The sequence below is a fragment of the Falco biarmicus genome, chromosome Z, assembly GCF_023638135.1.
Source record: "Falco biarmicus isolate bFalBia1 chromosome Z, bFalBia1.pri, whole genome shotgun sequence".
Taxonomy (NCBI): Eukaryota; Metazoa; Chordata; class Aves; order Falconiformes; family Falconidae; genus Falco; species Falco biarmicus.
The window spans coordinates 28,716,999-28,739,032 of NC_079311.1; the positions used below are offsets into that span (position 1 = coordinate 28,716,999).

The 22,034-nt window shown below is 39.7% G+C and overlaps 1 protein-coding gene across 2 annotated transcripts; it reads right to left on the bottom strand.

Annotated features, from left to right (window-relative positions):
• Positions 1-395: 395 nt before the first annotated feature.
• On the bottom strand, positions 396-16,225 carry FAM174A (family with sequence similarity 174 member A). 2 transcript variants are annotated; one of them, XR_008819429.1, is made up of 4 exons: positions 15,849-16,225; positions 6,278-6,412; positions 6,059-6,171; positions 396-932 (listed from the first exon to the last, which is right to left on the bottom strand). XR_008819429.1 is itself a non-coding variant. In XM_056324564.1 (3 exons), exons 1-3 carry the CDS (start codon positions 16,127-16,129, stop codon positions 911-913), a joined length of 438 nt encoding a protein of 145 aa, XP_056180539.1. In that variant the 5' UTR covers positions 16,130-16,223; the 3' UTR covers positions 396-910. The 2 variants fall into 2 exon arrangements, 1 of the variants encoding a protein (XP_056180539.1); XM_056324564.1 differs by lacking the exon at positions 6,059-6,171 and having other exon boundaries at positions 15,849-16,223.
• Positions 16,226-22,034: the final 5,809 nt, after the last annotated feature.

Below are 22,034 nucleotides of genomic sequence, written 5' to 3' on the forward strand. Positions count from 1 at the left end.
GGATGCCAACTACATTCATATGAATATTACCACACATTTCATAGTAACAGCTGCTTCTGATGTCACACTCTCATTTCAGAGTTACAGCAAATTTAGTATTTGACCTAGATTGTTTAAAGAGTACAAAAGTAAACAAGGGTACCCAGGAGGCTTGTATCTGTTTTACCGTGAGTCTGAACAATGACACTGCATGGACTACACAGCAGCAGTACCCTGAAGTCAGTAAGCAACATTTGTTCACACAAGTTGAAAATGGACCTTGCAAAAAAATTGACTCAATAGCTGTAATCAGTAGTCTAAACTGCAAAAAGATGTTGCAGTACTGCGTTTTACAAGATTGCATTAATACATTCTTAAAACCTATACTGTTGAAGTATCACGCTAATGGCTAGGAACACTGTAAATAGTTTTTATTTGTTCAATAAAGTTTACATAAAACATGTTAATTCAGTTTAAAAAACATCTCAACACACGAGGCAGTAGTTTGGCTTTTTATTTGCACAGAATAAATGATCTCCTCAACTAAAATCAAGTTCTAACAATTCTGAGGAGTCCACAGAGGCTATATTTACTTACAATTTAATATCAGCAAAAAAAAAATAAATTGTTAACATTCCAGATTACTGTAGAAAAAGTGTATACCACACTTATGGCATACAAAAAATACCCCATTTTCAAAAGTAATCTCCCTTCCAAATAAGTTTTCATTTTAGTGTCCTCTCTCCCCGTAGACTTTACATTTAGAATTCTCTATATACAGAAAGGTACAAGTTGGTACAGTATTTATTGCAACAAATTAAGGATGCCATAATATACACAAATTAAATTAGCCCCTCCAAACTGCATATACTTTTGCTTCTTAGTCCTTCCATGAAGCAGTCTCCTTCTCTGGTTCTAAGATTAAGTTCTTTCACTGAAAGGCACGTACTTCTCTATAAGAGAAGAAACAGATGCATTAAGCTGAAATGTTCTGTTCCAAGGGGAACTTTACCCTACATTTTTGAAAATCAAACATCATGAAAAACACAGAGATGTAACATCTTATTATTAAATCTGCCTGTAAAAACTCATAGTTATCGTATTACTGTGAAGCAAAGTGCCATAAAATTCCATTAATTTAAACTTCCCAAATACAGAGACAGCTCACTTACGAAAAAAGAAAACCTGAGTTTTTACCACGTTGGGAGATATTTTTAAACTTTCAAGGGTCTGAGTTCTTTTGAAACTGTTGTAACTCTTGGTAGCATTCCACAACTGGAATGCTATCAAAATCAGAGTAAGTGCTTTTCCTTGTGCAACAGTAGTTTGTGTGTAAAGTGATTTAATGAGGATTGTAAACTATTCGTATGACTGACCTTTGAAAACCAAAGATGTGATACTAAGATACTAAGATACAAAGATGTGATACTTCAGTTGAGATGTAGGTAAAGTTGCATGGTGAGAAACCAAACGTTAGATTTTCAGACTGACATTTAATAGTATGCTACTGAACAAAATGGCTAAAATATCCCATTACAGTAAGCTGCCCCAAAATGAAGATGCAGAGACTAGCTACATGGGTGATGAAAACAGTGGGAGTGCACTTAAATTGCATCTATGCTTAACAGAGGGCACCGTGAACTTTTTTTCATGTAGCTCTAAAAGAAAACAGCAACATTCCAAGTAATAACCTTATACAGGATGCCAGTATACTAACACTGATTTTAGGAAATAAGCCCATTTCTCTGCCTAGCCTTGGAAAGGGTCAAATAGGCTTACCAGCTAACCCAAAACAAGCCTATAGGGATTTCTAACATGCATATTGTGCCATAGAGTATCACCTTAAAAAAGGCCTGATTGTTTTATCAGGAAAATGAAAATATCAAGGAAAACAAAAGCAGAGTGGATACTAACGCAGTCTATTAATAGGTCATAAAGAATGAAGGAAAAAAGGCAACTATTTCCTATGTAAAACAGTATTTCTGTAATTTGTTGTCCATAAGAAATGTACATGAACCCACCAAAACATGCAGATTGGAATCTGCTGTAACCGTGATTAGTTTTCAGTGCTTTTATGAGGGTAAGAAACTTATAAACTGATTAAGCTGATTCTTGACTATAGTTAAGCAAAATTGCAACTGTGATTTACTTAACAAAGGACTAAACTCAAAAACCATTAAAGGTCCCTCTTTGTTCTCTGATCAGCTGCTCCAAGCCTGACTGCATATTTATGCTACCTTAAAAAAACCCCAACCAGCTATACCTCTGAATTACTGCAAGTGTCAGGACAAAGTGTAATGACATCTGAGAATATCTGAGTATCATTATCATCAAGTTGTCCTCAGTGACTCTGATTACTTACACATTTTGTACTCCCTTTGGTCATTCTTGGTTAAGCAGTAACATGAAGACAGACTACTAAGCTTCAACACAGATGCAGAAGACTTAGTTGAAACAAGAAAAAAAACAACTGAAGAAAGTACATTCCCAATTAAGTTTTTTTTTTAAAAAAATAAAGTACTCTACATTAGTTTTCAAACTTCCCTCCCAGCAATGCCGTTGCTCTGCAAAGTTTGGAAAGCATTTTATCAAGCTGTTCCATAGAGATTTGTGGAGTACATTAACATGTTCAGCACTGTTCTCCTCCTATACACAGTTTCAAGATAAAAAGTAACATTTAAAACTTTGAGAGCTTCTCTCCATAAAGGAGAACACAGCAAGCTCTAAATATACATTAATGGGAGTATATTGACATTACTGACTAAACATAACTGAAGCTCTTGTTTTCTCAAGCTCCCAGTATCAAAATAATGACTTTTATAATTTAGGCACTTACTTTCGGAGCTATCTTGAAACAACAATAACATCTTCCCCCTTTATTATCTACAGTTACTCTCCTCTGAAGGTATTACTTCCAATCTGTTTAGTCAATTTTCCTCAGCAATTTAACAGAAACATGTTAAAATTAAGTTTGGTTAGATCAGTCAGCTACTCCAATAAAATTAACTTGCAGTTTCACTGGAAGGCTGACATTATCATCTCCTCTGTGAGCAAACATGAAATTTTGCAGCCCCACAAGGCAGAAATAAAGGTACACCTATGCCACAAGTTATATGTATTTACTCTAGACTATGACATGTTCAGATATTACGTGCCACTTCTCTCTCCACTTTTTCTGGCTCTTTGGACTTGGATCAAAACAACAGGTACTGCTTTTTCAGCTACAGCTGGATGCTTTTAAAATCAAATACTACTGATCTAGAAGTTCCTTCATCAACAAGATACCACAGTATGTGAGGAACCGTATTTATTAAAATAAATACTTATCTTACAACAGCTATGCCATCAGCTAAATGAAACACTACTAACGTATTCAAACTGTTTGGATCATATGTCATCCAAAGGCCTATTTTTTACAATAGTCTGGATCAGTAATCTACTTTAAAAATACTTCCAGTTTGCTTGGTATAGCTAAACAAAATTATGATCTGCAGTACTTCAGTTTGAGAGGGGCCGAGTATTTGGAAATTAGAACGCTGCTTTCTTTGGTGTGTTTCTTTTTTGTTTTGCATTGGGGTTTTTTGCCAGCTACAACACCAATGTGATTTTTTTTGTAGTTAACACAGTTAAGGGCAAGTGCAGTTCAAAGCCTACTGTCTATAGATATAAAGCGTTTACTTTAATGCAGGTTAATTTCTTAACCATAAAACAAATTAACTTCAACCACAGAAAGTGTAGTGGTAAAAACATTCATTTCAGACATGTTTTGACAAAATCCATATTGGGATCAGAGGTAGGGCAATCCATAAGACAGTGACTTCATTGAGTATGAGTTCCCAAGATAAATTTTAAAAAGGAATGACTAGAATATGCTCTACCTGATTGAATAACCATGGCAGAAATATATAGGATCCTTGGTACAGCCCTGTTCTGATTTTGGAAGTTCTCAGGTTGGTCTTTTTAGACTGACAGGCCATCAAAAAGCATATGTACATATATATACACCCCAGTTTCACCCTAGCATGTTTGCGTGGCAAAAAGGGAGAAATAAAAATAAGGACCTCAGTCTACACCATACTTCCTTTTCTTATTGTTTTTAACTTTTGTTTCGTCCTTATACATTCTGTCAGGGACAAGAATAAAATACTCAAAGATGAAATAATAACTGAAGTAAACCAGACAAGAACAGTATCTATCTGCTTTACATACTTTGGTTACTCTATAAGCTGCTGCAAGACTATAACTGCAAAATGGATTTGTAACAATTTAAAAATACTGTGCATATTAAGATACTTCTACAATAAAATACTTGAATGATCATTTTTTCTTCCTCAAATTGAACTGTTGAAATGTAGAATAAAAAAAAAACAACAAACCAACAGAAACCCACCCTCTGAAAACCTCTGATATTATTTTAGTGAACTTTCCCTTTAGGGTGTTCATAGCTTCTATTTTAATGTATGCAAAGAGGTTTAAAGAAACAGACACTGCTGCAGTTTTGTAGCTTCAGACTTACAAAATACAATCTTGTTTATTTTAATTTACAGTAAGCTTCAAAGCTATGAATTTCAGATTTCTCTGCAGAATGTGAATTTAGTTTAGACAGCAACCTACTAAGGTAAAAGAATAGGGTTAAAAGACACATGCTCCATTTCAGTGTCTGGAAAGCTTAATATAATCCCCCCAAAGCAGGTATATTGGAAGCTATTATAAGCAGCCCAAAAAATGAGAACATTTACCTACATGTATAAGACACATATATTTCAATACCACTTATTAACACAGCCTCCTCTGCACTAGAGAACACAGTACATATATTTCTATTTAACACATAGATAGTATAGTACCTTTAAATAAAATAGTGCTCTTGAGACATAATCAGCTCCTTGAAGCTTAACAACTACAACCATGCTCAATCTCCAAATAAGCATACAAGAGTATGAAGCAACCTCTAAACCATGAATACAACAGCATTGCTGTTAGTTGTGTAACACTGTTAATGATGACTAGCCATATTAATCGTGTTTATCCCTAGTAAAAAGGTTACTTGATAGTCCTGTAAATAAAGATTTATAAGGAATATCATGAAGTCTAATAAGTATGTTGAGTTACAAGAAAAGTTAAAAGATCTAAGAAAGCCATTGAGGGAATTCCTGGATATAATGTGACAATTAACTGTTACATAATGGGCATATTTTATACTGGAACAAGGCTAGTAACATGGGGTAACTAAGTGCCACATGACTCTCTAATACAGAGGAGTGGGAAGTGGAGGTATTCTGACTATTTTCTTCTACTGTATGGGGGAGAGAAAAAGGAAAGGGTGGTCTTGACTCATGAAAAAAATTTCATCTGAAAGATTCCCCCCAAGGAGACAAAAAAGACTGAACCTTTGACTTCCAAGTTCCAGAACTGCATGCCAAGTTGTTTCCTGATAAACAGCAGAACATCTGACTTACTACTCCAATACTTATAATTCATTAGAGACTTCATATATTGCATTTGTTGAATTGTTTTGATGAGACTTTAATTCAGTTTCACATTAAACAGTGCTGAATCAATTACTAGCTGTGGCTGGCAGAATTCATCATTTTACCGCCTCTGATACTTGACAGTAGCCCTTAATATGACCATTCTATGAAATAAAAACTGTCTTTGCATGTACAGCATGATGGCATTACTCCGTAAGCAAAACTTTTTTTAAAGTTTGAATTACATAAGTTTAAGTTTGGATTGATCACAATGTTTAAGTCTAAGAACAATAAGGAAATATAACAAAATTTTCCTGTATGTATATAGTTTCAGAAGGTGATTTAAGGATACGAACCCTTCTATGCAGCAGTACCAAATCTAAAACTTGTTGCTGGATCATTATCAACTATCTGCTGACTACTTCAGCAATGCACAAGACGAACAAAACTGCTAGAAGCAGAGAACTCATAGGAGAATACACCAGAAAAATTGAGGAGCCTCCAAAATAAAAAAAAAAAAAAAGAAAAAAAGAGAAAGGAAAAAGCTAGTTGTCAACTTTAACATAAGCTTCAGTAATGATACTGTATTTGTAACAAAAATATCCTACCTTCCTCTCCATTTCTCTGGAACTCACATGCTGAAGACAAATGGTGTTTATCTTCTTGCCCACTAAATTCTTGCCCATTTAAAATTCAAGTGATCTTGACATCCCTTGTCCAACTACATGCATATGAAACACAGTAGTGAGCTTTCTCAGTGAAACTGCTTACCATCCATACTCCTTCACTTCTATTGCTAGAAGTACCTTTGGCTGTTATATACAAACCTTCGAGGATGATTGGCATCAAACAGTGTTGTATCATCATCATCATCATCTTGCTCTAATGGGGTCAGCTCCATGTTTTCTATGTTTGTATCCAAAACTCCGTATCTTCGGGTTTTTCTGTTTCGCCTTCTGAGCCTGAAATGTATTTTAAAATATTTAAGTTCTATAAATTCTTCTCTACTTTCTATTCCAACAATGTTAGAAAACTATCCTTTAAAATACAGCTATATTGATACTCACCATAAATGTAAAAAAATTTAGTATAGGTACAGGTGTACACACTTAGCTCTAAGATATCAAGAAGTCAGACAACGCTAAGTGTCAAGAGTTTACATGAAACAACTAAGGCCAGTAAGAACGTCATCTGTAGTTTTGTACAGAATTACAGTAGTGAATGCAAAAAGCTTATACAGGCACTTGGTAGCTAAATGCAAGAGCCAGGTAAAATTACATGCAAAAGCACACTTCTAGCAGATCCTACAATGAGAAAAAAATTATCTTGCTACATATCCCCTATGTGTTTTATGCATCTTTTATAAAGCAGCGGATCAAATAAGAAAGAAACTCAACAGAGTTATAGCAAAGATACACACAAGTCATAGGTCCACATTGAAACACCATCATTTGAGAAATCTTTTATAACTATCAAGTTAAAAACATTGTTTATAATTACACTCTGGAATGAGAACTTGTAGAGTCAATGTCTTGTATGCTTCACAAAACACAGACGGAAGAGAGGCAGCGATCCAGATTTCTGGGTTAAGGGACAGGGCTTATCACAGATGAACTGACTGTTTGCATCTGCTTTTCTCACTTTCCGTGGCTTCTCTACGTGGGCCTGGGTCCCACATAAGCCCCAGACACACTCACGCACTGAACTGTTCTATTTGGCATTGCAGAACTATTCCTATACACACCGAATATGCCTTCCTCAAGTCTTTGAAGATCAGGAACTTGGATCACTAGCAACTCAGCACACACTATGCAAAGGCACTGATTTACAAAATGCTGACAAAGTCAGGTACTGCATACTAGCAAACAGCTGCTACATTAAAGGTATCGGACAAAAAAAAAATAATCTGCTTTCTATGCATTTAGTGCTAAACTCAAATGGGATAGGAGCCTTCCCTTTTAGAAACTCCAGATCTACAAAACCAAGCTAGGTATCTAGAAAATGTGCCTACAACATTCAGGAACCGCAATACTGGATATTTCAGAGCTAATAATCAAAAAGATTATTTATGCAAAACATATTATGCTACTATAGTATGTACCATACTTTACTATAGTATGTACTATAACTTTAACCGCCTGGTAAGAGATATCAAATACAATATTGAGACTCAGCTTCACATTCTGTCCTGAATTCTGTTGTGCTTAAATAATTTTTTTAAATGCTTCTTGGAAAAGCGTTCACTTTTTCACACCAGGGTAACTTTGAAAGGACACACAGTAGTATCCAGTCTTGATTTAGACTATATTTCATTGTATTAGACCTCCTTTTGTAACTAAGAAGCAAACGTAACCTTGTTAGGATGGGAAGGGTATAAAATACACCTAATTCTTCAATGTGCTCCAACTTCTGATATTATATAAAAAAAAAAAAAATCAGCATGATCATTTCCTCCACCCCCAACTACGATCTGAAATAGCAGCAGCTGTTGTGCCAAGCATTTAAGTACTTTAGCACAACTTAAAAGTACGTAACGTCATCGTGTGAAGCTAAGGCTAATATCAAAGATGCAAATTTCACCTTTTTGCTCACAACAAAGTTCCTTCCATTTTTTTCCTTCATTTTATCTGGCCTTTAGTCCTCAATATAGAAAGAAGCTGTATATTTCAAGTACCACACAGAAGAAAATTCTAAAATTTTAAGATGGTGAAAACCATAGTTGTTTCATATATAACTTATCTTTTTGTACTGAAGTAGAAGCTGGGCAATTGGTGGTAGGACAAGCATTCCCAGACATTCTAGTAGTCTAGATATTATCCTGAACACAAATAAAACAGGAAATGAAGGCGAGGCAGTTCATGCTATTCGCAGAGTCAATATTTCTGTCAAGCTCACCATATACTTTACTTTTTTACTTATCGGGAAAAAATGAAATTGAATCACTACTGTGAGCTGAGAATAACCTAAAACAGTCATAGCAAATATCCAGATTGTGATAATGAAGAAAAAATTTATCACAAGCCTGGCACGAATTTCTAGATTCAAACAAATGCTGTTGAAAAAGTGGTAACAGAATTTTTTGTGACATGAAAACTTTCACTACATACAGATTAGTCAAAAGATTAAAGCTAAAATACTGGAGATGCTTATGCAACATGCATGTATGGTCAATAACTATGACAGCAGAACGGTCAGGAGTGTTAACAAAAACTTAAACCTTTTTACCCTTTGACTGTTAGGAAAACCTAGGACAAAATCCCATTCCATTAAAGTCAGTAGTGCTCTCTATGCTTCTCATGAACTAAACAGAGATAATTTTAATTTTTATAGTTACTATGGACTTCGTTACTTTATAGTTACTATAGTTACTTTGGCATCTAATAAGATAAAAGTTATGAAAATGGATTTAAAACAACATAAAAAGTCGATGTTATACTTCTACATGCTTAGTCCTAATCCTTCCTCAAATACAGCTAATAACAGTTGAGGAATCCATAAGGAAATATAAACAGGTATTATCTGAGTAACATCAGAAATGGCATAGATTTTTAAACTAAGAGGACAGCTAAATAAGAGAAACTAAGAATGCTGGTATTTAAAAAAAGGCAGAAAGTGTGTTAAGAAAATGAGATGTGAAGCAAAACAACAGGTCAAGTTTAAAGCACATTCAGTGCCTAAAGAAACTCAGAACTGCAAGAAACAGACTTGAGTGGGAAGAGTTTAAAAAAATCCCACCACCACAGAGTATGGTAAAAAACAGCCACTACATAACATGTGACCTCCTTTTGGGGTGGGATACAATTCCAAAACTGACTGCTGACAGAAATCTCAAAATCTCAGTCATCTCAGGCAGTACAATGTTAGCTTAGATCCCAGAACTTCCTTGTACAAAAAGGTATTCTAAACTACGTATTTATAAGTTCTTTGAATGCTTATCTGGTGTACCAAATACAAACATCTTCTGAACATGTCTGCCCAAAGAAGTAGCAGAAGAATCATTAAAAAGCAAAAAGCAACAGGGCAAGGTACCTTTACATAACAGAATTTTCTCATTTCCATGAAGTCTTGATAATTAATTGGTTTAGTTTTGTGTATCACCACATTGATGGGATATATTTTGAGAAACTGGTATTTTCAATGTCAAATTCTACTGCAGTTAGAAGTAAACCTCCTTCAAAGCAACAAGAGAGTTCAAACACAAGTCTTACCTGCATCTGATATCAAGTAAAAGGATCACTGCAATATTTGTCCTTAATTCCATCCAGAAAATTAATTTTGCATAATAACTGTGTAAAATATTTTCTCCCAAGGACCTTTCTATTTATTTTCTGTGTAGAACAGAGCATTGTAGGATTTGCAGGATAATGGCTGCTTATAAGCCGATGTAACTTAAAACAGCTTCCAAATAATTTTTACCTTCTTTTAGGGGAATCCTGAAAAAGGAGATGCAAACATAGCCTTAAAACAAACTACTCAGTCCTTAGACTGTACCAGAAAGGAAAAAACCAAACCACTGCATGCATTAGAGAAAAACCTAGGCAAACAAAAGGAAAACAGATCTCAAACGAGATAGCTTTTCAATGCTGATAATCACAGAGAGAAGCTAGTGCTATCTATCAAGCCTGTAAATGCTTTCCAAAAAGTTCAAGACGTCCTCATTCTACTGTCACATTATTACACTCCATGCAAATTCAAGAAATTTAATGCAATTTAGATCTAAAAGGCTGGCATAAATCCACACTGTTTAATGCTGTGAGTGAAGTCCCACCCTAGGAGCACAAACACCAATACCATTTCTTAAAAGAAGACCGATAAACACATCAGCAGCACTGGTGTAACAGAATTATTTAGAATAATACAAGATTGACTATGACTCACAATACATATATAGAATTTCTATCATGATTACACACGTCACATACGGCATACTTATTGCATATTGCAAGCTTAATATAGAAATGTCTCTAAACAATAAAAATGTTAGCACAAAATGACATTTTCCTGTAGTCATTCCCACCTATATAAGGGGAGACCAAACAAGCTATATTACACTATCCTAATTTGTCCAGGTGTAAGGTAGCACTCTTGCAGCAAGCCACAAATACTTCAAACAAGATCAGTTCAATAAAGCAGCAATTGCTAATAACCTTGTCCTTTTAGGTGAAGTGTCTTTCTATTAGCAGCTTTTTACTTTTAGTAAACTCTACAATAAACCAACCTCCTCAACTCATCACCCTTCAGCTTCACAGTATTTTAGACAATTCTGAGTATCTGCCAAGGAATCTGCAGCTCTCATCACCTAAACCCAGAGGTAAGTCATACTCATGGACCAGTAATATGCCTTCTCAGAAGTGAAACTCAGATTTTCTTGCTCAATAGTTCCAAAGACAGACTACTTTCAAATAGGCAGATGAGTTACAGGCACACACTCACAGCTCTGCAAAAATGGAAGAGTTTGGTAACGGTCTGTAGACAGAACTAAGTTTTTACCTGTCCCAGAGTCGAGCCAGTGCTTGGAAAGTTCCATGCTAAAGTTTTCTTATATCTTGTGCTACAAAATATGCTACAGTTAACTCATATTCTCCATTAAATCATATTTTCAATAAAAATCATTTTTCCTGAACTATGAGCTATATTCATTACAAAAAGTATTCTCATAAAGTAATTACTTGAAGTGGGCTTTTCTTCTGCAAAAGTTATGCATGAACTACAGATTTCACACCCATGAAAGACATTCAGTAATCATCCTTCAAAAGGCTTTTAAATAACTTCCTAGACATTTATTTTACATTAAAATCATGATACACAATTCATACTGAAACATACTTTGAATGCTTCACTTAACATGTCAAATTATGTAGCCCACTTTTCCCCTAAAAAGAAAAGTTATTTCACCACGCCTGCTGTGCCCTGTTTTCTCATCACCTGAGAAAGAGGGCAGGTACTTCTTCCTACATAAACGTGGAGTAAGACCTTTCTCTGGAAAAGGACTCGTTAAAAACCCCCAGCTCTCCAGCCAGAGCAACAGGAGAAAACCCAAAAGGATACATGAATTGTAACTTCAGCTTTTCTGTGCATCAGAAAGGGCTAACACATAAGGTATTTTATGTAAATATCAAAACTATGAAGCGAAAAAGGTGATAAAACTACACTGATAGAGTGAACAAGGCATCACTGTGTCTCAGTTTTCTTTTGGTGGATATGCTGCATGATCTCGGACTTCATACTTTATTCTTTGCAATTCTTCTATTATAAAAGGAGTTTGGTATATACCAGAATCAGGGTCCATAAAAGCCCCAGAATTCTGTTTTAATTGGCAGAATTAACTACTGTAGCAAAACAAGTCTTTATACACAAGACCTTCAAGGTTACTCCAAGACAAGGGAGTCTAGAAAAGACTAAGGCTTCATTATAATAAAGATTGCTTTCACCAAAAGTGATTGGAAAAAAAACCAAAAAAAGTGTCAACACAAAAAAAGCCCAAACCTTTCTTACTGTGAGTGATAAAACACAGGAACATGTTGCCCAGAGAGAGTTGTAGAATCTGCATCATTAGAGATATTCAAAACTCAACTGGACAAGGCCTGAGGAACCTGCAGTAGGTGACCCTGCCATAAGCAGGAACTAGACTAAATCTCTAGAGCTCTCTGACAGCCTCTGCCACCCTGTGCCTTGTCCATTTCAGTTGTCACAACTATTGACAATACCTCCCAAATTAAGCTTAATGTACCAGAAGAAGGAGATGTGCAAGCAGCCCATGCTTTATAATCAGGGGGTTCAAACACGTCCACATACAAAGCCAGAAATGAAATTAACATTTATTTTTTTTCCAGACAGAGGAATTGCATCATCAGTAGTATCACCTGAGAAGGCTAACAGGAGATTGCTACAGATTACACAACCATTCCCAACCAAAATCCATATCCAAAAGTGGAGAGTTGTTAGCCACATTACTGAAGTTGTATCAGCTTGCAAAATATTTTCCTGAAAACACACTTTCAGTGCACCATCTTCACAGAAAGTCACATGGCTCTGAAAACAAAAAACTCCTACCTTTAAAAGAACGTATAAAATTGATAAAGGCAGACATTGGTACCTTCTTGAATCAGGCAAAGCTTTGGCTCAAGGTATCTCAACAGAAAGTAGCTAGATTTTCTAGGTAAAGTCTTTACCAGAACTTGAAAAAATTTACGTTTTATTTTAAATTTACAGAACTTTCCTCTGAATAAATCAATATGAAGTCTGTGTATATATTAAGCTAGAATACAGTATTTTGGTTGAAAGGGACCTACAAAGACCATCTAGCCCAGGGGTCCTCACACTGTTTAACCAGGGGCCGGTGCGGATGCAGTGGCAGGCAGCCATCTGCGGCTGCTTGGTTTCCCCCCCCGCAACCCGCGGTGGGGGGGGCAGGGGGGTCTGTAAATACCGGGGGCCGGATTGAGGACCCTGGGGGGCTGTACCCAGCCCGCGGGCCCTAGTCTGAGGACCCCTGGTCTAGTACAACTGCCTGACCACTTAGGGCTGACCGAAAATTAAAGCATGTTATTAAGGACACGGTCCAAATGACTTTTAAACCCTGACCACCTCTCTAAGCCTGTTCCAGTGTTTGACCACCCTGTCGGTAAAGAAATGCTTCCTAATGTCCAGTCTAAACCCCCCCTGGCACAGCTTTGAGCCATTCCCAGGCGTCCTGTCACTGATAGCAGGGAGAAGAGCTCAGCACCTCCCTCTCCTCTCCCCTCCTCCCGCCCCCCCGGCAGCTATAGAGAGCAATGAAGTCACCCCCAGCCTCCCTGTCTCCAAACCAGACCACCCCAAAGCCCCCAGCTGCTCCTCACAGGCCATGCCTTCCAGCCCTCCCACCAGCTAGGCTGCCCTCCTCTGGGCACATTCAAGTACCCTGACATTATTTTTAAATTGTGGGGCCCAGAATTGCACGCAATACTCAAGGGGAGGCCACACTAATGCCAAGTACAGTGGGATATTCACCTCTTTGGACCGGCTGGTTATGCTGTGTTTGATGCATCCCAGGATGCAGAGGTTTGCCCTCTTGGCTGCCAGGGCTCACTGATGACTCATATTGAGCCTGTTGCCAGCCAGCATCCCCCAGATCCCTTTCTGCAGGGATGCTTTCCAGTCACTCCTTTTTGCATTTATATTTGTGCCTGGCATTTTGCCGTCCCAGGTGCAGAACCCAGCATTTGCACTTGTTAAAGTTTCATCCTATTAATAATTTCCCAATGCTCCAAACCATCTAGATCTCTCTGCAAAGCATCTTGTCCCTCCAAACAGTCACCAGTGGACTCATATTGAACTTACTGTCAACCAGCACTCCCAGATCCCTTTCTGCTGGGCTGCTCTTCCAGCCACTCCTCTCCCAACCTGTGTCCAGCATCACTCCATCCCGGGTGAGAGGCCAGCATTTGCTCTTGTGAAATTTCATTCCACTGATGGTTGTCCAATATTCCAAACTCTCTAGATTGCTCTGCAAGACCTCTTGTCCCTCAACAGAGCCAACTGCACCTCCCAGTTTGGTATCATCAGCAAACCTGCTAATGGTGCATTCAACTCCTGCCTCCTCATGACTGATAAATACATTGGATGGAACTTGCCCTAAAATTGAGCCCTAAGGAACACTGCTGGTGACTCGTCACCAGCCAGATGTAGCCCCATTCACTACAACACTTTAAGCCCTGCCATTCAGTGAATTCATCATCCAGTGCACTGTGAACCTGTTCATCCCACAGCTGGGCAACTTGTCCAGAAGGATGCTGTAAGGGACAATATCAAAAGCCTTAGCAAGATCCAGAAAAACTACATCCACCACCTTCCCTTCATCCACTAGGCAGGTGACCTAGCTGAAAGTTCATAAAAAGCCTTGAAGCTTTTATGTCTGATAACAATACATATGGTTTCATTGCGAGAAAGTCTTTCGGAAGGAAACTAGGAGGTTTGTACCTAAACCTTAAATTCCTTATTACAACCATCAGCAAAAATATTCAAGTCATAAGTTCAAATTCAAAAGTATATGGTTCATCTACAAATTTCAGAAGCAAGAGGCAACAGAAAGATGCAGCAGTATTACAGAACATGAGTTTTAACCTTCCTGTTTACAGTATCACATAGGAGACAACAGTCCAGTTTCAAATGCTGAAGAGCAATCTTCCTATGGCCAAAACCAGAATATCAAAAAATTGCCACTTATGCAGAAAATAATGGCAGTAGATGAGAATTTCCTTTCCCAGCTCCTGCAATGAGAGGGTTTTTTTTTTTTTTTTATTGACTTGGTCTTTCCATACTACTACTCAGAACTCCAAATCCAACAGGCTCCTGTTAGGAGGTTAGGAGGAACAGAAACACTGTGAAGTGTTCATATTAATATTCACTTGCTTAAAAGATTATGCCATTTCCTTTAAGATATGGTATCATCAAGATACGGATTCAAATGAAAGTATGACTGAAGGCTGCTCAAGAGTGATGTGTAAGCGCTACAGAGCAAGCAGGATATCCTAGTCCACGCGGAGTGCATGTCTCAGTTAAGCGTCCCACACAGACCACTGTCTTTCAGCTATGTTTCTGGATTAAATGATGAAGGTACTGGACATACTAATGACCAGTATATCTAACTACAATGAGAAGTGCTTGCTGCATAATCTATACGCTTTATGCATAATCACATGCTTGTGCTTTGTCCCAAAGCGTTCACAGTTTAAGCATGAGAAGTAGCAAGTAAAACTGCAAAAGACAACAAAACACAGTGACAAACACCGTAATGCATATCATGTTATGCAGTCACTAGTTTCTGTTGAGAAACAAACGCAAATGATGCAAGCTTTTTAAGGGCCCTTTCCTGAAGAAAGTGCAAACCAGAGAATTTTACTGAAAAAGCAAGCACAAAAGAAAGATGTTTACTGACAAAGAAGGGGAGATGGACAAATTCGGTAGCCTAGTGAGACAGCTGTTTCCAAACAGGGCAAAAATGACCCACAGAACGCACACAATTAAATTCAGCTGGACGGACGGCTGTCAACAGTGACAAGTCCACTTGAAGAGAACCGGGGGGCGCCAGGAGAAGCCCAGCACAGACGAACGGTATCACAGCCGCGAGCGGAGCCCGCCAGCACCTCTCCGCCCGCAGGCGGCGGGGAGGCGGCAGCAGGCCTCTCCCAGGCGCCTCAGCCGGCGGCGCCCCCCCAGGCGGCGGAGCCAGGCCCCGCTCGCCGGCCCCCGTCAGCAGCCGAGGGGACCCCGACCGCCCACACGCCGGGCCGGGAGCGGCGCGGCGCTGGCAGGAGTAGGGCCGGCCCCGGCCCGCTGCCTCCGCACGGCGGCCAGCAACGCCGCCGCCTGCCCGCTCGCTCCCCGCGGCAGCGCCGCCGCGGCCCCCGCCCTCACCGCACGGTCCGGATCACGAAGTAGACGATGAGCGCTCCGCTAGTCAGCACCAGCACGGACAGGGCGCGCTGGGTCATGGGCTGGCCTTGCTCAGGCGGCGCCGACACCTCCGCCAGGCGGCTGCCGCTGCTCCGCGTGGCGCCCCCGCCGGCCACCTCCGTGGGGCGAGGGGAGGCAGTGGCGGCGCTCCGGCGGGGAAGGGCGGCCGCCGCCGCCACCTCCCAGCAACGGGCAGACAGCAGCAGCCCCGTCAGCAACCAGGGCAGCGGTGGCGTCCACATGTCGCCCCCTCCTCCCGCCCAGCGCCGGGCCCGACCCCCGCTGCCGCCCAGCGCGGCCTAAGCGCGGCCGGGCCCTGCCGCCCTCTGGCCTCCGGAAGCGGAAGCGCCCGGCGCTGCCATGGAGGCGCCGGCGGGCATCCCGCCCCGCTGCCGGCTGCGGGGACGCGTCGCCGGGCGGGGCGGGGCCTGCCGGGGCCGGGGCTGAGGCGCGGGGAGGCAGGTCGGCGGGAGCGCGGGTTGCCTGGGCCGGCCCGCCTTGCCCCCCGGCACCGCAGGGTGCAGCCGGCTGCCGAAGCGGGCCGCTTCTGTCCCGCAGCCTCCGCTGAGCCCCCGCCGGCAGCTGCGCAGTGGCCGGGCCCGTCGGCTGCCGGGCCCCGCGGGTGTCTGGGGGTAGGGCCCGCGTGGCTGGGCGGCGGGGTACGCGCAGGGGCCGGGCTGCAGGCTGGGCACCCACAGCTGCCGCTTCTGCCCTGTGCCTCTTGGGTGGCATTTTGGCGTTCAGAGCTTGGAGGGAACTTCTGTAGGTCAGGCTAGTAGGGGATGTGCATGTTCTTGCTCATAATGGCCAGATGTTACAGGTGTGGTGATGAGTTACCAGATCTGTGGTCCACTCGGCTTTTCCTATATTAAGCCTTTAAGCAAAATGATTAAGGAAAGATAAGCAGAAGGAGGGGGAATACTGGAAAATATTAGGGCCTGAAGACTTGGACTGCAGTTTTTGCTTCAGTTGAGGTCAAATGATGGAAAGATCAGAAAAGTGGTTGTGTCTAAGTGGACACAACTACCATCTAAGCAGCTTTCAGGAGCCCAGCGTGCACGTAGAAGAAGAAATCCATGCTGGCAGTTGTCATGTTAAGAAGGGGGGTTTCCTCAAACCCTCTATGTTTGATCCACCTGTCAGTTTCCCAAGAAAGACGAGACCCTTGTGCCCGACCACCCTGCCCGCTCCCTGCGTTCTGACAGCCCACCGTATCGGAGGGTGATTCAACCAACCTGTGCAGGGACCCTCCCGACAGCGTCACTGAGTCAAATTCCTGACAATAGCTATTCAAATCTCCAGAGCCTTATACAAAATGTTTAGCTGAAGGTTTTTATTTTACAAAATACAGGTTTGTGACAGAGCAAGGTTCAAAGATCGCTGGTGATAATACACTGACTGCAAAACAAGCTTAAAACAACATGCTTAAAAGAGCTAGCATGAGATAGTCATAGAATTAAGTTCATACCCAATAGGTGTCCTGATGGGGTAGAAGACAGGTTCAGCCCATCGACTGATCCCAGAAGTTACAATGGAGTCTCCCCTAACTTCTCCCCTTGGTTGTCCACTTTGATACTTCACAGTTTACTGCACATTCACCATCATACACAGGATTGGTCACTAGCCTGTCGCCTCCCCAGTGCAAACCAGTACGTATCCTCAGACAGTACTGCTGAAGTTCTTCACTAACTATGCATGCTCTCCAAGCAGGGGTTTGCCCTCTTTCAGGGGGCTATTTGAGCAGGAGGTCGTGGTCTCCCACTGCCACAATTGCCTTTGTTCTACCTTCAATGAATTTTATGTTGATGTATGGGGATCGTGACACCGTATCAGCTTCTCAGCTAGAACTTAGAACTTTAGAGGGTGGGTCAGCTTGACCTAATATTGTGACACTAAATCAAAATGTGCTATTTCAGGAGTTTGGGTAACAGTTCCTCCCCTTTAGATTTATTCAGGACCAGTCCACTTTCTTCATATTTAGGTGACGCTTGAGTGACTCTAGTCATACATATTGTTGTTATTGATTGGTATGATGTGCCCAGTGAGGTGTGGAAGTACCTTGGAAGCAGGTAACTTTGGGAGGGAGGTGTGCGTTAGTATTACAATGACATTATTTCATCTGAGGAATGTAATTCTGCCACAGTGGTTGGCTCAGTAGCAGACTTCTTATAGATTTTTCATGTGACAACTAGTACGCAGCTTATCAGCTGTGTGGTGCCATCAAGTTCCCACTCCTGTGGGGAACACAACAGAGCCTGGCCATGGTGTCTCTACTCTGCTCCAGCCTCCGTTACTCCTATCAGCAGGTGCTGAGATGGCAAGGTGTGCTGCTTAGGAAGCTGTGGTAAAGCAGTTTCTGTGCATGCCAACCACCCTGAAAGCGATAGCTGTATTTTACCCCAAAAAGTTTCTATAATACTATGATTCTATTTAGGTCCCAGTTTTCTCTAATTCCAGCCCCCAACGCCGCCTCCAAGTAATTTTCCCACAGCAGTAAGCTCTTTTTCATTTCTCACAGTATCAAAGGAAATGGATAAAATGCCAGAGTAACAAATAAACCTTGTACAGTAATATTTATTCATTTGACGTAACATGGATAACTACCAGATTTTGTATATGAGCAGGCTTGTTCTGATATCCCAGAGGCCTTAAAACTTTTCAATTTATCAATCAGATCAGGTCATGTAAAATCACATATAGGCAATTTCAGCTGTGATTATTTAATAAACTATTAACAAGTTTAGCTCTTAGTTAACTGGGAGAACAAACTCAAGGTCTTCTGGCACACAAACAATGAGATGGAATTTGGAAAGGGTAAAGCTGATTTAAATAGCATGTGTGCCGTTTAACTACCCCTTGAAAAAGTGGTCCTTTTTACAGGAATATTGTTTCAGATGCTTTGAACAACAGTTTTTGCTGAAGGAACTGAAGTGAGCATGTGACTAAGCTTTCTTGACAGCTTTCTCCATGGTTTATAACTTTGATAGAGCTTGACTGATTGAGGTCATCCCACCCCCAATATCTATCAGGCTTCTCCCCCATGAATTCTCTTGAGGTGTATTTCTTCCTGACAAGTCCAAGCAACTGCCTTCCAGCACAGTGGCTTATGACTGAGGAAAGTGTTCTATTGAAAAGTCAAGGAGAAATACTTTTTAGAATGTCAGTCATTGATGTTAAACTGTCCTAAAGAAATGTCAGCGATGCATGGACTGTGTGAGATGTAACAGTACTGGGATACTCACTCAGGGGAATGCAACAACATATTGCATGGCAAACTGTGTGTCAGATGCAAAGCATGAGGAAAAAAAAAAAGGGGGATCATCTTGGTCAGTGAAGACTATGGGATGGCTTAATATTCTCATTTTTCAATGTCCATATTTGCAAAACTACTCTTCTTAAAATTTAGGGTTCTAGTGCTGTATGGCCAGGGAAAGTCGTTTAAGTTTTTTTTCCAAAATGAGAAGCTAGTGCTTTTTTTTCAGCAAGGTAAGATAGGCTTTGAATTTTCAGAAGAGAAAATAAAAGCACAGCAATTTGTGTTATTTTGAAATAAAAACAATTATTGAAGTCTTTGCAGATTTCTTCGTTGTTTTGTTTTTTTTAACCACTGAAGTGCATAGATTTGGTATTCAGGTTAGGTATAAATAAACTTCAGGTTTGAATGGAAAAAATTGCTTTAAGAGAGGTATGAAGCAATTCTTCAGTGAAATTTGACATAATTTTGAGCCTGCATATGAAAATTTGTTTGATGATGGTATTTTAAGTTTTGTAAATATATCTGCCTGTTAGTAATTGTTGTCTAATATATTGCTTGGAGCCAAAGGCAGGAAGTAAAGTTAAAAACAACTGATGATGTTCAGCAACAATCCTAGTGTACAGCAGCTTTTGAAAGAGGCATCTTAGGGTTATATTCCCTCTTTCTGTGTGTAAATTGTAGAACTTCTCTCACTTAGGAAAGAAATAAAGAACTTTCATATCTTACACCCAAAAGGTGAAAGAACTAGAATGCCAGTGAAAGACCCTGAGACTGCTAAATTATCCATTAAAATTAATGGAGCTTACTTCTACCTTTGAGAAAAACAAAATTGGCCATTTTAGTTCCTTAAAATAGGCCTTGTAGATGAATTGAAAGAGCAGAGAAATTACTTTGCAAGATTATGTGAGTGTCAAGGATGTCTGGGAAGGAGTCTTTTCATCAGGAAATGAAATGGTAATTCAGAGAAAGGCACTTAGGAACTCTATATAGCCTTTCTTTTTCTCTTTTTGCTATTTCAACTTAAATAATGTTGTGTGCTTCCTGATACTTCTAGTGACAAAAGGCACAGCACAGAACACATCTATTTTCTTTTCCCTCAGCCCTATCAGTCCATCCATTTCATCCTTCATGGAACTCCTTGTGCAATGACTTTCAGGTGATCTTGAGAAATGAAGAAACCAGAAGTGACCATGCTTCTATGCTCTGTTAGGAGGCCACCCAGGTGCAAGCTGTCCTCTGCCCCTACAAGCCGTATTAAGCTCTTAAACCTTGAATAGCACTATCCTATTCTATAGGTCTCCAAACCACACTCTAATCACTATTATTTATGCTGTCTGGGGATGTCATTGTACTTACTTTTGCAATGATCAGCAATATTTTCGAGCAATCAATTAAAAAAAGCCCAGAGGTTAATCTGTCCCTTTTCTTTTAATGAGTCTTCCTCCAATTATATGCAAACTATGTAACTGCAAATTGTGGTGAAGAAATGCAGAAGAATATATTATGGAAGGATATATGGGTATATTTTATAAGAACACACATATTTTTTGAAAACAGAAAAAGTCATACATTTTAGATCTTTGTATGATCAACTGAAGATTGGTCCCTGACTGCTTTTTAGAATGCAGCTAAGTGCCTCTTTAGGTAAGTGCCTTTCAAAATCCAGCTATTTAGGTCTGCATAATTGTTATTTTAAATCTCTTCATTAGCTCTGGACCAAACTAACCAAAGTAATAGCTAATTAAGCTATTGTATTTAAAGCAAACTGTTAAACACGTTGTGATTTCCTGGATGTAAAAATGGTATCTAGAATCTAAACATAAGTAATCTTTCCAAAGTCTGGGAAAATACTCTCTACAAACGGGTTTTGAATGGTATTCTGGTGGTGCGTACAGATGTATCCCAGAGGAGATGTGGAATGACTCTTCCTGTATGTGTGTAATCAGAGAGTCAGAGGCTACTGTATGTGGTACCATTGAAGTAAAACAATTACATTGTTGTGGTACTCCTGCACAAAATGTTTACCAGAATTAAAATAAGTGATTGTCTTTCTGTGAAAGTTTTTGAAAAAATTCCTTGAAGAGACTGAGGAATCTCATCATGTTTAGTATTGTATTTTCATGTCTGTTTATTACCTTTTGTCCTTGTAGAAGCAAAAGGCTCTAGTAGTGCCAAGATAAAAAAAGTGCTCAAGGACATGAAGTAATTAAAAGGACAAAAGATTTCTGGAATTAAAAAAAAAATCTCATGTTTTTTATTGTAAATCATGAACATATACTTGAGAATATGTCACATAAGTTTAAATTCTTTTTGGAATAGAATGTTTGGGGTGATATTGGCTGGTGATATTTGCAAATAAAATTATGGCATTATATGCACTCTGAATTTTGCTTTCTTATTTTAAGCGGGAGAATAACAAGTGTTAACAATAAATGTTGCTCTTTTATAGTGCTTTTGTAAAATTGAGTTGCCAGATACAGTCTGCTTTTTGTGTAATGGCTCATTGCTGAAGATAGACAAGCTACTTTAATTTGCTTCCAAGAAGAAATTGTTTTATAGACAACTATAAAAAATTCAGTAGTTTATAGCAGCAATAAATTGGCTTAAGGGTTTTAAAATTAGTTCTTATTGCTGGTCTGAACAAATGTTTCTTTGGAAAGTTTAAATCTACATCAGTGTCTTCTAGAATTCCAGGGAATGGTATTTTTCTTTCATTGCTCTCACATACTTTCTTTTGATCCAACAGCTTCCAGCAGAATCTAGGCTCTTTACGTACAGGTGAAAGGAAAAAGGGTCACTATTTGTACCATGTATTGTTATGCATGACCTTTTATCACAGTCTGCTGCTTATTTTTTCTTAACTGAATTGATCTAGATCTGTGGTTCCTGCA

What these genes read in the sequence shown, in the direction of transcription:
- FAM174A (XM_056324564.1), bottom strand. Translation starts at nt 16,129, where the DNA reads ATGTGGACGCCACCGCTGCCCTGGTTGCTGACGGGGCTGCTGCTGTCT. An exon ending in TTCGTGATCCGGACCGTGCG is followed by an intron (nt 6,413 to 15,848) that starts GTGAGGGCGGGG and finishes AATACATTTCAG; the next exon opens with GCTCAGAAGGCGAAACAGAA. An exon ending in GATGCCAATCATCCTCGAAG is followed by an intron (nt 933 to 6,277) that starts GTTTGTATATAA and finishes CTTCTCTTATAG; the next exon opens with AGAAGTACGTGCCTTTCAGT.